Source organism: Aphelocoma coerulescens, chromosome 2, assembly GCF_041296385.1.
Source record: "Aphelocoma coerulescens isolate FSJ_1873_10779 chromosome 2, UR_Acoe_1.0, whole genome shotgun sequence".
NCBI classification, from domain to species: domain Eukaryota; kingdom Metazoa; phylum Chordata; class Aves; order Passeriformes; family Corvidae; genus Aphelocoma; species Aphelocoma coerulescens.
In genome coordinates, this window is record NC_091015.1 from 149495057 (window position 1) to 149509279 (window position 14223).

Below are 14223 nucleotides of genomic sequence, written 5' to 3' on the forward strand. Positions count from 1 at the left end.
CCTGATTTGGCTTCTGTGTAAGGAGCTTATCTCTCCCCAGGCATGCACAGAGAATCAAGTGTCTCAGACAGGGTCCTGCAGTCTGTTCCTAGGGCTCAACAGCTTTAATGTTAGCCCTGAAAAACCTTTATCTCACCTACCTGTAGGAAAACATGACTGCCTTGTGAATAATCATTTAAATTCATTAAATCCAGGATGATGTCTAAGACTAGAAAATTGTTACAAAATCTTCTTTTTTTCATTGCCTCAAGTTTGAATTGATGTTTATTTTGTTGTAGATAAGCTTTATGGGAAAATAAGATACTTTTGTTCTTGCTCATATACTTTCTGTTTCTTAAAAAACAAGTTTAGGAGTCTGGAGGAGGAGATAATGTCATGCCCACTATGTTCCACAGTGATAGCTGTGGTGGAACACATTGAAAAACAAACTTCTCTCCAGTTAAGTGCTTGAAAACCCCTAAAATGCCAAAGGAAAGAAAAGCTTCTAGAATCATAAGAGCGAAATCAAACTTAATTACTGAAAGTCTCTTACTAATATCCTATAGAAAGCTACTGGAAGTTGGGTTCTGCAGGCACGTGACACAGAATATGTGGAGAATATCCCCTTTTGATGAAGGAAATATATCAGTTTAGAGAAGATAATTGAAAATTAACCTGTTAAGAGAAATGGATAGAAGAAATCAAGACTGAAGGCATAATCAATTTAGAGATAGCTTTGAAGAGCTAATAATGAAAATAGATTACAGATATCTATTATTGATGAATAAGTAGATACACCAAAATAGTGAGGCCATTGTTACATCAAATTCTGAATGCAACTTACACTGGAGGCTTTGCTTTCCTCCTTGAAAACAAGGCTGCTGTACCACCAACAGTAAAGCATATACCAGTATACCAGCACTGTTCTAAAATCTTAAGGAAATAACTTCCTAGTGTTTATGTGACACTGATGTTGATTTCCCCCCATGTCCTAGATACTGGTTAATTAAGGAGTTCTAGCATTAATTGTGACAAAAATAAAACATTTTTAAACAGATAATGTCTGATAAATTGTATAATTTCTGAGCTGCCTTTGCATATATGAATCCTTTACAGTATTTAGTAAATAATATGATAAAATCATAGAACAGTCTGGGTTGGAAGGAACTTTGAAGGTCATCTAGTCCAAGCATCCGCCCCACTGAGCAGAAACATCTTCAGCTAAATGAGGTTGCTCAGAGCTCTGTCCCACCTGACCCTGAATTTTTCCAGAGACAGGGCATCTACCATTGATTTGAGGAACCTGTTCCAGTATTTCACCATCTCATTGAAAAATATTTCTTCCTTATGCCTAGTCTAAATCTATCCTTTTTCAGTTTAAAACCATTATCCCTTGTCCTATGGCAACAGGCCCCATAAAAGCACTGTCCCAACCTTTCTTATGAGCCCCTTTTAAGTACTGAAAAACTTCTCTAAGGTTTCACTGGAGCCTTTTCTTCTCCAGACTGAACAACCCCAACTCGCTCAAACTTTCTTCACAGGAGAGCTGTTTCAGCCCTGTGATGCTTTTCACAGCTCTCCTCTGGACCTGCTCCAACAGGTCCATCTATTGTGCTCTGAGGGCTCCAGAATTGAACGTAGTACACCAGGTGAGGTCTCACCAGAGTGGAGGAGAGCAGAGCAGCAGAATCCCCTCCCTTGTCTTGCTGGCCATGCTGCTTTTCATGCAGCTCAGGACTCGTTTGCCTTTCTGGGCTGCCAGTGCACATTGCTGGGTCATGTCCAGCCTCTCATCCACCAGCATCCCCAAGTCCTTCTCTCCAGGGCTGCTCTCAATCTGTTCATCCCCCAGCCTGTGCTGATACTGGGCACTGCCCTGATCCAGGTGCAGCACCTTGCACCTGGTGTTGTTAAACCTCATGAAATTCTCATGGAGCCACTTCTCAAACTTGTTCAGGTCCCTGGGGATAGCACCTCATCCTATGGGGTGAGTTAGCTGCAACACTCAGCTTGGTGTTGTCTACAAACTTGCTGAGGCTATACTTGATCCCAGTGTCTATGTCATTAATGAAGGTATCAAACAATTCTGGTTCCATTATGGACCCCTGAGGGACCACTGTCTTCTGGATGTGTCCCTCCAACTGTTTCCCCATCAACTGAACATTCAAATACAACCATCAAATACATTCTTTCCAATTTAGAGAGAAAGATGTTGTGGGGGACCATCCCACAAGGATGTCAAAGGCCTAACAGAAATCTAGGAGGATGATATCTGTAGCTCTTTTCTTGTCCACTGATGTGATGCCATGACGATTTTTTGCCTTTTCTTTTATACCCCTCTTATACCTTTTTATAACTTCTGTATTCTTAGTGGGTTTTAGCCTACATTCTTAGACTTACTTATCGCGCTAGGAGACTAAACATTTTAGAAGCTTCGTAGGTAGGGATCAGAATGCCCCAGACACCAAGGTCCTCTCCAGAACACATTCTGTAAACTAAGATAGAATCATCCAGGAGAGGGCTCCTTGGGGAGGGGGGCTCACTCGAGCCTCTCATTGGGGAATTTTGGATAGATATGCTAATTAGTAAGACCTATAATGTTATACTCTATCTATTGTGGGGGTGCATTGTGGTGTGCATTTCAGCGCATTCCACCTGGACATAGTGCACCTAAGGATCCTTAAAATAAATACAAAAGTAAAATCCCTTTTTCCCTTCTAACCATTTTTCATTCTTGATTTTGAGACCAGGAAAAGGCATCAATGCAGTCACTCCATCATAGAAGGTCACTGGGTTGGTCAGGCAAGGCTTGCCCTTGGTGAAGCCGTGCTGGCTGTTTTTAGTCGCCTCCCTGTCTTCCATGTGCCTTAGCACAGCTTCTTGAATGATCTGTTGCATGACCTTCCAGGCACAGAGATGAGGCTGACAGATCAGTAGTTTCCAGGGTCCTCCTTTCTACCCTTTTAAAATTAGGTGCAATGTTTCCCTTTTTCCAGTCACCAGGATCTTTGCCTGACTGCCATGGCTTTCCGAATATCACAAAGAGAGGCTTGGCACCTTCATTAGCCAATTCCCTCAGGACTCTGGGATGCATCTTGTCAGGTCCCATAGATTAATGTATGTTCAGGTTCTTCAGATGGTCACAAACCTGATCTTCTCTTACAGTGGGAAGGAGTTTGCTTCCCCAGTCCCCATTTTGTGCTCCATTTGCCCAAGAGCTGTGGGAACAGACATTGCCACTGAAGACTGAGGCCAAAAAGTTTGTTGAGTACCTCAGCCTTCTCCTCATCTGTTTCTGAGCTGCCTTTGCATACATGAATCCTTTACAATATTTAGTCAATAATATCATAAAATCATAGAATCATAGAACAGTCTGGGTTGGAAGTAACTTTGCAGGTCATCTAGTCAAAGCTTCTGCCCTAGTGAGCAGGAATATCTTCAACTAAATCAGGTTGCTCAGAGCTCTGTCCCACCTGACCCTGAATTTTTCCAGAGATGGGGCATCTACCACTAATTTGATGAACTGGTTTTGTCAGTCTTGCTCATGGAGGAGAGTATAATTTATTTGACTTTCTTTGACTTTCTTTTTTCTTGCTGACCCATCTGTAAAAGTCCTTCCTATGATTCTTTGCATCCCTTGCCAAGTTCAGCTCCAGCTGCACCTGTGCCTTTCTGATTTCATCCCTACATAACGAGGCAGTGTAGCTACACTTTTTCCAGGATACCTACTTGTCTTCCACTGCCTGTGCATTTCCTTCTTGCCCTTTTGTTTCACCAGAAGGTCTCAACTCAGCCATGCCACTCTCTTGCCTTTCTTTACTGATTTCTTGCAGCTGTGGATTGCTAGATTTTGAACTGTATGGAAAGTGTTCTGAAAGATCTACCAGTCTGTTCTGCTCCCTTGTCCATGAGGACACTTTCCCAGGGGCTCCTATTAACTAATTCCTTGACTGGAGGTTTGCTTTCCTAAAATTCAGGGTCTTTACTCTTTGCCTGACCCCTATCCCTCAGGACTGTGAATTCCACCAATGCATGAGCACCCTGGTCCATAGGGAAGTGTCCCTGCCTTTGGCAGGGGGTTAGAACTAGACGATCTTTAAGGTCCCTTTCAATCTAAACCATTCCATGATTCTGTGACTCTATGACCACTGAAGTGCAGGCTGCTTCCAATCTTGATGTCAGTGATTAGGTAGCTCACTTTTGTTGGTGACCATCAGATCCAGTATGCCATCCTCTCTGGTAGGGCTGCCTGGTTTAAGAATTTATCCTCCATGCACTCCAGGAGTCTCCTGGATTGCCTACAGCTCACTATGATAATTTTTCAGCAGATGTTGGAGTGACTGAAGTTCCCCAGCAGGACAAGAGCCTGTAAGTGCAATGCTTCCCATAGCTAGAGCAAGAAGGCTTGGTCAATAGACTCCCTTAGATCAGGTGACCTGGAGCAGACACCAACAACCAGGCTCCCTGTGTTGCCTCAGTCTCCAATTCTTACCCTAAGCTTTCAACCTTTTTGTGGCTGTTCTTCAGAAACAACTCTTTGCAGTGTATCCATTTACTGATGTAGAGGGCGATGCCTCCACTCCTCCTTCCTTGCCTGTCCCATCTGAACAGCCTGTGGTCACTGATAGCCGCACTCTAGTTAGGGGATTCATCCCACCAAGTCTCAGTTATGGCAAGTAGGTCTTAGTTTTCCACCTCCTGTCCATGCTGTGTGCACTGGGCTGTCAGCTGTGTCACCTTCTTGGAGGAATAACCCTTGATTCTTTTGAGGTATTTCACTGATATTTCTTTTTTGGCTTCTGTTACCTCAGGAGCTCGTGGCTCACCTTTTTAAGACTTCAACTGTACTGCAGTGTAGCCAGCACAGCTCACTGAATTCTCATTAGATTCCATAGCAAAGAAGGAAACCTCTGTTCCTGCTTCACGATAGTCACAGCTATTGTATATTGAACTATAAACGACTTTAATGTAGTTAGAAGTGGGAAATGATTAGCTGTGGATGGATAGTGTATATTGGGATTTATGTGGATTAAGTTATTTTTTTTATTAATAAATTCCATACATATATTTACATCAACTTTCAGTCAGAGAAATTGTTATATTTAATTTCTGCTTACATTTGAGGATACTGCATGAACTGCTAGTGAGTTTTAGTCACTGATATGATATAGCAACACTGGCATGGTTCCAGAAAAACGTCTGGTTAATGGGCATTGGATTGAATCCTTGCACTTCCAGTATTTAGACTTCATGGAATATTATTGGACTGAGAGTGTTGTTAAATAAAATAAAATCATTTAAGCCAGATATTTATATATACATAGAGATGTTAAATATTTTTTTCCATATTATAGATTTTATAACCACTGGTGAAAATATTTTCAAATCATAGAAATTATGCATACCACAGATAGCATTCTGTCTGTTAATAGGATTTTACATGGATGTATCCTCTGAAGTAGACTTGCAAATTGAATTTCAAACTTCCAAAGAAAAGCGAACTACTACAGGTTTTTTGCATTTTTGCACCATGACTATTTTTTAAAGTTATTCTGCATTTTTCATATTTGGCAAGAAAAGTACTGGGGTCTGGGCACAGAACTGGGTCCCAAGAGGATCTGTGTTTATTTTTTCACTTTGCTACAGATTTCCTATATGTCTTCCACTGCACTTTTCCTTCCCCATTTGAGAAAAGACTGAATAGACCCTTTGAAGGTTTACTGTGATACAAATCACACAGAAGAACCTAAGCCGATGGCTTAAAAAATTATAAGTCAGATTGATCTTTTGTTTTACCTAAAAAACTCAAGGGACACAAGAAGAAAATGTTACTTACACAAATGCATCACTGCAAAGCCTGGATAATAACAAAGAACCACACTAATATTTAAAAATGAGATTTTGTACACCAAGGAAGTGACAGTGACCTATTTGTGTCCTGCTTCTGAAACAGCAATACTATGTGGGATGTGTTTTTTAATTGAAGATACATAAAACCATCTGTCCCCATAAAAGTTGTACTCTCAAATAATTCTTACTTTACCACCTATTATAGAATTTTCAGCAGTACAATTTAAAAGACTGTACAGATAAATATATTTTTCTCCACTTTACAGAAAGATGAGTGAGAATTTTTGCAAGAAATTCCATCCTTAGTTCAACAGTGGTGATCAAATAAATCAATAGCCTCCACCTTAAAAAAATAAATCTAAGATTAACATTACATGAAGGCTTCTAGCAGCAGACCACATACCATATTATTCTAAGAAAACAGAGAGTAATAATGCTATTGCTGAAACTAAATATACAAACTTTTAATCAAACAAGAGCTAAAAGTCCAATACTCAGTGAACAGAAAACTCTCTGCTACAAGGTCCCATAAAATTTAACAATTCTTGGTTTACTTTCAACAACCGATCTGGTTTCCCAAAGCAAAGCCTGGAGAGACACAGTATTTTGGAGAGCTTGGAAACTGTTACCTAGATTTGCAGGAATTGGAAGATCATGTAAGCAGCTTGACATGATTTGAATAATTTTAATGACTACCTCTCTTGCTTGCAACAAATTTCATCAGCTTGTTGCCTCTGAGGACCCACAGCCTGACTTCCCTACATGACTATTATTCCCCTGACAACGGGTCTCTTGTGTGTTCCACTACTAATGGATCTTTGCTCTCTTTCACTTTCTGATGAGATTTTGTAATCACATTCTCCTGCTCATTCCAATATAAAGTCTCTTCTTAATTTTAACTACCAAAATTCAGTCACCACCTTAAGTCCATGACAGACTCACAGAATTTAGGATGTTCTCTGTCCATCATCAGTTTTCACCTATGCCTACATCAATTCCAAAGCCTTGCTCACCTGAGCAGTGCTGTCTGATCATTTAATCATATTTCTCCATGGATAGGACCAAAGTTAGAGAATCATTGAAGCAAAAGAAAACTTTTCTAACTAAAATAATGATTAAATACCAGAATATATTGTCATAGGGGGTGAGTGTCTATTAAACCTCTTTAATGGTTCTGAAGTACAAATAACTCAGCCAATTAAAAAGTGTAATTCCCCCATTCTTCACCCCTTGCTTTGAAGTGCTTCTCCTCTATCATGAGTAGCAAAACCAGATGTATCTGCAGGCTGATATTACTACTGTTCAAAATTCAGCATCAATATATCTGTTTTCATAAAATATGTAGGATTATGAATTGTGGTGCCTGAAATCCCAACATGTGGTTACTTTTCCTGTTCAGTTCTGGAGGACCTGAAGACACAGGTCAGAGCAGCAGCGTGTCGTAGCTGTACAGCTCCTAAGAACATCAAACAATGTTAAGTGGGCTAGGCAGAGTCTACACAAGAAAAGAGGAGAGGTCATGTGTCCTTTAGGATTCTCTTTCAACTCCTGTTTTTATAGTTCTATAAATAATTCTTAATTATATTAAGAAACACTGCACTAAATGGGAGATCTGCAAGATCTGGCTCTTCTTACTCTGTGGAGATTTTACTTGCCACAGTGTAAGTTGCAAAGAGACTGACAGAGATATTTTCCTCACATTTACAGATAGTCTCTGTGTAATCATCTTGTGTAGATAAGAAACCTAAGGATGTTCTAAAAGAAATTAATCACTTAGATACCATTATTAAAGATTTCACATTTGGCACAACATTTAATTTTCCTGTTTCAGTTATCATTTACCATGATACATTTACTGATTCAGTATCCACTTTCTCATCTCAACCTTCTCAGTCATCATCTGGGATAAATAGATTTTATTCTGATTTCCCAGAAAACCTTTTGGAGCTGTCTCATTTTGAAGGAGAAACAAGTATATTTGAACTTACATGTGTTCAGCATTACTGCTTTTAATAATAGATTCTTTAGACTAATAAAAAGTAGTAAAGAGAATACAAACAGCCCAGAGAAAAAACAGAACCCTTCTGAAGTCACCAACTGGGAGTTATCCAGTTTGAATTGAACTTTGCGTAATGTTGAGGCGGAATTTTGGAAGAATAACATGAAAACGATTTTTGATATTTTCTCAAGCAGATTTTATCACTTCCTTTCCTTTCCTTTCCTTTCCTTTCCTTTCCTTTCCTTTCCTTTCCTTTCCTTTCCTTTCCTTTCCTTTCCTTTCCTTTCCTTTCCTTTCCTTTCCTTTCCTTTCCTTTCCTTTCCTTTCCTTTCCTTTCCTTTCCTTTCCTTTCCTTTCCTTTCCTTTCCTTTCCTTTCCTTTCCTTTCCTTTCCTTTCCTTTCCTTTCCTTTCCTTTCCTTTCCTTTCCTTTCCTTTCCTTTCCTTTCCTTTCCTTTCCTTTCCTCTTTCCTTTCCTTCTTTTTTATTTTCTTTTCTTTTTTCTTTTCTTTTTTAACTGTATTCAAGCATAAGACCTGGAACCTTATTTTTTTTTATGCCTTCCAAATGTACAAGGTACTGGCATAGCAAAATTAAAGATGTTCCACTTCTTGAGCTTTTCTTTTCATTTCAATACCCTTTTTCTATTTCAGATTTTCTTGATCCACTTCACAGACCAGCTTAGAAAATTATCTATTTACTGGTTACTATTACTTAGTGAACTTATGCTATTTGAAACTAATGTGAGTCTAGCCAGTCTACACTTACTTATTTTTGCTAACAGAATCAACATTTAATTTGGGTCATTATAAGAAATGAGCTTCCAAAATAGGAGAGCATCTATTTTCTTTGGCAAAATTATTTCAAGTAACAGTAATTAAAGTTTTGAAAAGGTATGGTGTTCTGTGTTTGAGGTATTGAAAGCAAACATGGCAAATACCCGAAAGTTGTGAAGGAAACGCACTGGGAGCAGGAGTTTGGGAATTGTGGTTTTCAGCTTCAGAGGAATCATTTAAATCCTTAATGGCAGCTCCTCAGATAAAGGGAAAACAGCATTCTCTGAAGGGTGGCCAGCTGTTTAGTACTAAATAATCGGGTTTTTATTCAGCCAACCTTCTGGAATTCCTTCTATCAGAGACACTGATGCTGGCAAGCAAAATAAAGAGTTTTTATGTCATAGGATGCATTCTTGTAAAATTTATAATATAGCCCAACATAATTTTGGTTTGCAAAATATCTGTTGGGCATATATTTATCTGGACTAGGCACTAGTGCATTTGTCAAGCATGAAAAACAGTTTAGACTTGCATGTGGCTGACACACCATTATTTCCAGAACTGTCACCATGTTACTCAGCTATTTTATTTAAATATTCAAATGCACTCGAGTAAAAATAATAGAGGAATTGATCTGAAACCCAAAGGGCCAACAGAGATGGAATTTTTTACTTTATGTTTTCCTCTTTGCTTATTCCAGAAATGTATGAATGAAACTGATTCCCCATCTCCTCAACAGAGGATCTTCAATTGCACCATAAGGGGGGGGCCACAGAGTGTGAGCAGATCTCATACTGGCCTTCATTTTTACTGTGGAATAGGACAGGAACCAAAAGTGCAGTCAACAGACTCCAGCCAAATTCCCTTTGATTTTTTGTGGAAAAGTGACTGACATGGCTAGCAGAATTTACGCCTGTTACTCAACATTGTACTCTTTGAGGCCTGTATGCCCCCTTTGATTTAATTTTTACAGGTTTGAATTATATCTCTTTTGGTTTTTCTTGATCAGATAGAAGAATTTACATGGATCAATTTTTTACAATTTCTTCCATGTTCAGAAAATGTGATTTATATTGCAAAAAGATCTCCCCTTTTTATACTGAAAGTGGGTTTCCCTTCCCTTCCCTTCCCTTCCCTTCCCTTCCCTTCCCTTCCCTTCCCTTCCCTTCCCTTCCCTTCCCTTCCCTTCCCTTCCCTTCCCTTCCCTTCCCTTCCCTTCCCTTCCCTTCCCTTCCCTTCCCTTCCCTTCCCTTCCCTTCCCTTCCCTTCCCTTCCCTTCCCTTCCCTTCCCTTCCCTTCCCTTCCCTTCCCTTCCCTTCCCTTCCCTTCCCTTCCCTTCCCTTCCCTTCCCTTCCCAGCATTTCGAAACAAAACAAGCTATTCTCTTGCTATATTGCCATGAATGAACCCAGAGGAGTCCTGAAAAAGAAACCCTCTCTAAACATAAGCTTTAACATGTTGAATTTTCAACAGCCTTCCAATTCCTCAACAATATATGTTGTCCTTACTCAGTTCAGAATAAAGATGAGTAAAAAAGACCCTGTTTTTGTTAGCAAATTCAGACATTGTAATTCATCCCCTGAGTAATACTCCTGTCCTTTCCTCTGATCCATCATAAATTTTTGAGCTATGTGTAACTGTCGTTCAACATTTTTCCTCCTTTGACAAGGATTTGTCCCATCTTTTCCTTTTGAAAATGTTTAAGACCACGCATCACTTTTACACTTCTTTGTTCATGTTTTGTATAAATCTTTCTAGCCTCTGTTTTGAGAAATTTCCTTTATTATACTTTTTGCCTAAAAGTACCTTGGAATAGGTGCTCCACCTTTCCTGACTTGGTGAACTGGCTTTCCATGGGCAGTGCCAGGCACAGCACTGCTGGAGGCAGGAGGGGATAGAGCCATCCTTTGTGTGCAGTGGCACAGTCCTTGCTTTATGCAGGAGTCAAACTCGTACTGATTGCTTCTAAATGTGTCCTTTGCACTTGTACACCATTTGCTGCTGCCCCCGACAACCCCCAGAGGGCAGGGGCACTGCTCTCTGTCCCACCTGGGCACAGTTCTGTCAGTAGAAAGAGCAAATTGCTCTCACCTCCATTCCTCTGGGGACCTGGGGGGAGGGAGGCAATCAGCATTTTTGAGAGTCATGTTACTTGAATTTAAAGATCTGAATACCAGCCTCGTCTCACATGCTATGACTTGAATGTTTGAGTTTTCAATATATCTGTTTCTCTACTGATTCTTATGCTAATTAGATGTGCTGTAATAAATTGGATATTTTTATGGGTTCCTTTTCTTTATTCTAGCATCTGTTCAGATGAAGCAATGATTAAAAATAATATCATTGAATACTTAGGTCATCCACATTTCTTGTGTCTTCAAGTTGTTTCTTTTTTTTTTATTATTTTAAAAAAGTGGATTTAAGCTTCCTACATTTTTATTATAAAACAAAATATGGGAGAAAAATATTATTGAGAGAAGTTTTTGTGTTTAATTTCCTCAAAATAAAATCCAGCATTCTGTTTTTCCTCTTCATTTACACTAAATTTTTAGTTTGGAAATATCAGATGGTTTAACAGCATTTTTGGTCTTTTATTCCCATGTCCATTGTTTCAGTCTTATGCTTCTGAGGTAGATATCCTTCAGGTTGTAATGAAGAATCCAAATCTTTTTTTGTATTCAATCAGTTTTGAGTTCTGATGGTAAAAGTTATACAATTTTTAGCAGTTCTACGAGCCAACACGATTAATAGACCCTTTGTTCTCAAATGTTAGGTTTACTCTATCCTTCCTTCACTGAGAAATCTGATTTCTGCTTTATTTTTACAATTTATTCACTTTTGATGAAAATCAGTATCATATTATTGTCCTTTCTCATATTTGACAAGAGAACAATGAACAATATTTATCACTCAGCAGAGTCAAAAGAATTTCAATAGATTCTTACCTGTAATTCTGTTTTTCATTTCCTATGTGAAATCTGTCATATTGTGAATATGCCCGGTTTCCTTCCCAGTCCATTAATTCAATTCTTAGGGAATATTGCCTCTGACTTGTTATTGCAAAGATAAGTTCATTTCCCAGCCAATGTTCACCTGATGGGCTACCAAAACCCTAGAAAAAAGTTGGCAAAATAACTAGATGTAATTATTGTAATTGGTAGAGCCTTTATGCAATAATAAAATCATCATTATATTTTACCTGTACATTCTAGTTACTGGTCATAGCTTTCTTTGCTCCAGTTTGACTGTCTCTAAAATGATTCTACTAATGGAAGTGATCTAGAATGTCATGCAGTTCAACTGGAGTTTGAAGGGGCAGCCGAGGTTATCAGTTTGGAATCATTTTCCAGGTACATGATATTAATAGCACAATGCTTTATTTGCACAGTGTTCAGTGGGAATACTGGACATATTCATATTCTATAATGCATTTCATATGGTGTTAAAACTAGTTATTATTTAGACAATTAAGTCAAAACAGAATTCTTCTGCACTTTATAAAACATTAAAAAGAGTCTAAATTAGCCTAGATTATCCTAAAGCACAGTTGGTAGTACTGTAAATTCATTTTTTAAAAGGAAAAAAACCCATCAGCAGAATATTTAAGGTACCTAGCTCTCCTCACATTTCATATATTCAGATGATCCTATTTCCAGTTAAGAAAACTTATCATTTTCAAACATGGAAAAATAATAATGAAAGAAAAACTGTAAATAATTTTCAAAACCAATTCCTAGACATATCTTTTTATACATCTTCCAGGTTTTAGTTGTTTAAATTGTAGTGAATATTTTACTACATTAAATTTAAGGTTTTATTTAATGCCATTAACTTATTTATTATATATTAGAATAATTGTTATTTTTAAACCATTGGTTCATACTTGAGAACTCTTCTGTCCATGTACAGTAAAAAGTATTTTAAACCATATTATTTACTTGTGAAGAACTACTCCAACATGACTGTGCTTATTCATATTTCTTAAGATAGGAAAAAAGGGAACCGGAAATCTCCTGATTTGCTTACAGTGGTGTACTGGGGGTGTTTTAGAACGTCCTGTGAAAATTTCCTAGTCATATTAAATGAAAGATTGGATTATTTCCAGAAAGCACATATTTTTTAAAGGGGTTAAAACCAAGAGACTTCCTTGGGACTAAAGGTTAGGTAATGAGAAATGTGTCTGTGAGACACATTGGCAAGACATCGATCTTCTCTATATAATGTTTCAGTCACTCCTAACATGAGATGAAAACATTGAAAGTAGAGCTCTCTCTCACTTTTTTCTTTATTGTATTGCTGTGGCTCCAGCCCTGATTAGTTGGGTCTTTTGAGGAAGAAATCCTGACTCCCCAGAGGCTATGTGGTTGCACAGGTACTCATTCAGGCAATGTATAGGTACATCAGCTGCAAACTTCTAAAGCAAATTAATTTTAAAAATTTAGACGCTTAAAAGCTTGACCAGTCCAAAAAATAAAAATGGAGGCAATTTTTTTTGTAGTTCCTACAGAGAATTACAATAGAAAGTACTTTACTCAGGACTCATTTTTGTGTACGCTACCCTACCTGAGCATATATTTGGTGACTCACTGATAGTGGAGGCTGAGAAGAAATGCCATGTTTGGCTATTCTGAACTGGGTACACTAATTCGTATTTTAAATAAGTATATCTGTCTTTTGGCTCAGAGACTGTCAGGAGATACCCATGGACAAAGTGCTTCATCTGCAAGAACTGAAATTCAGTAGTCTCTAGCAAGTCTCAAAGAAGTCTCAGACTGAAATATGGGAGGATACTATTGGCTTTTCCTTTCCTGCATGTTATTTCATTATATCCTCTTTCTTCAGTAGACTGTTTCCTACACAAGTCTCTGTAAATACTGGTTGTAGGTAATGCTGGTGATACCCTGCTTTGAACACATCTGTTTTCCAGTGTGAGCCCCTGCTCCTCAAGTTTTCCCATTATGATGCTTTCCGTTATTTCTCACTTACTGCTTTGATGACATTCACATTTATATTTGGCTTCATACATTACTCCTAAAATACAAAAATACTTGTTCCTCACCTGTATGAACCATGTCTACAGCTGGCACACATCTCTGTAATTATCACTGTTTTCTGTCTGTGCCTTTGATTCTTTCCATCTTCTTGCCTTGTCTTTCTACCCTTGACTGTCCCACCTGGTGTCTCCTGTTCTAGTAGTTTTGGCAGTGTCATGCAAGAGCAGTTAGAGGTTTGTCTCTGTCATCTTTCACCCCTGGTCACTGTCACTCATTTCAGAGTAAGGCAAAATATGCTCTGCATAGACTACCTATAGAAGTTTGTCCCCCTAAAATCCAGAAAGCAGAAGTGGAGCATAGTTGTTCAGGTATCAGTCAAATTAGGTTTGTTGGGAGTTTACATGGTTTCTTATTCACAGATTTATTGTTATTATCATCATCATCATCTGTTTTTCTTTAAAAGAAGATTCACAGGAAAATCTTTCTCCCTTTTTCCCAGTGCAGGAAAGCTGAGGGGACTCCCCTTTGAACTGTTGGTCTGTTGAATTATATATGTCTTATCTCATTTAGATTACAGCCTATTCAGGATGCAATACATGTAGTGTTTTAACATTATATGATCCCTTA

At 38.4% G+C, this 14223-nt stretch overlaps 1 protein-coding gene across 1 annotated transcript in view; it reads right to left on the reverse strand.

Annotated features, from left to right (window-relative positions):
* Positions 1–14223, reverse strand: part of ANGPT1 (angiopoietin 1) — a 156509-nt gene that overhangs the window by 26500 nt on the left and 115786 nt on the right. Inside the window, exon 7 of the mRNA XM_069005352.1 lies at positions 11548–11714. Coding sequence (XP_068861453.1) covers positions 11548–11714 — 167 coding nt within the window. The remainder of the gene's footprint in view (positions 1–11547; positions 11715–14223) is intronic.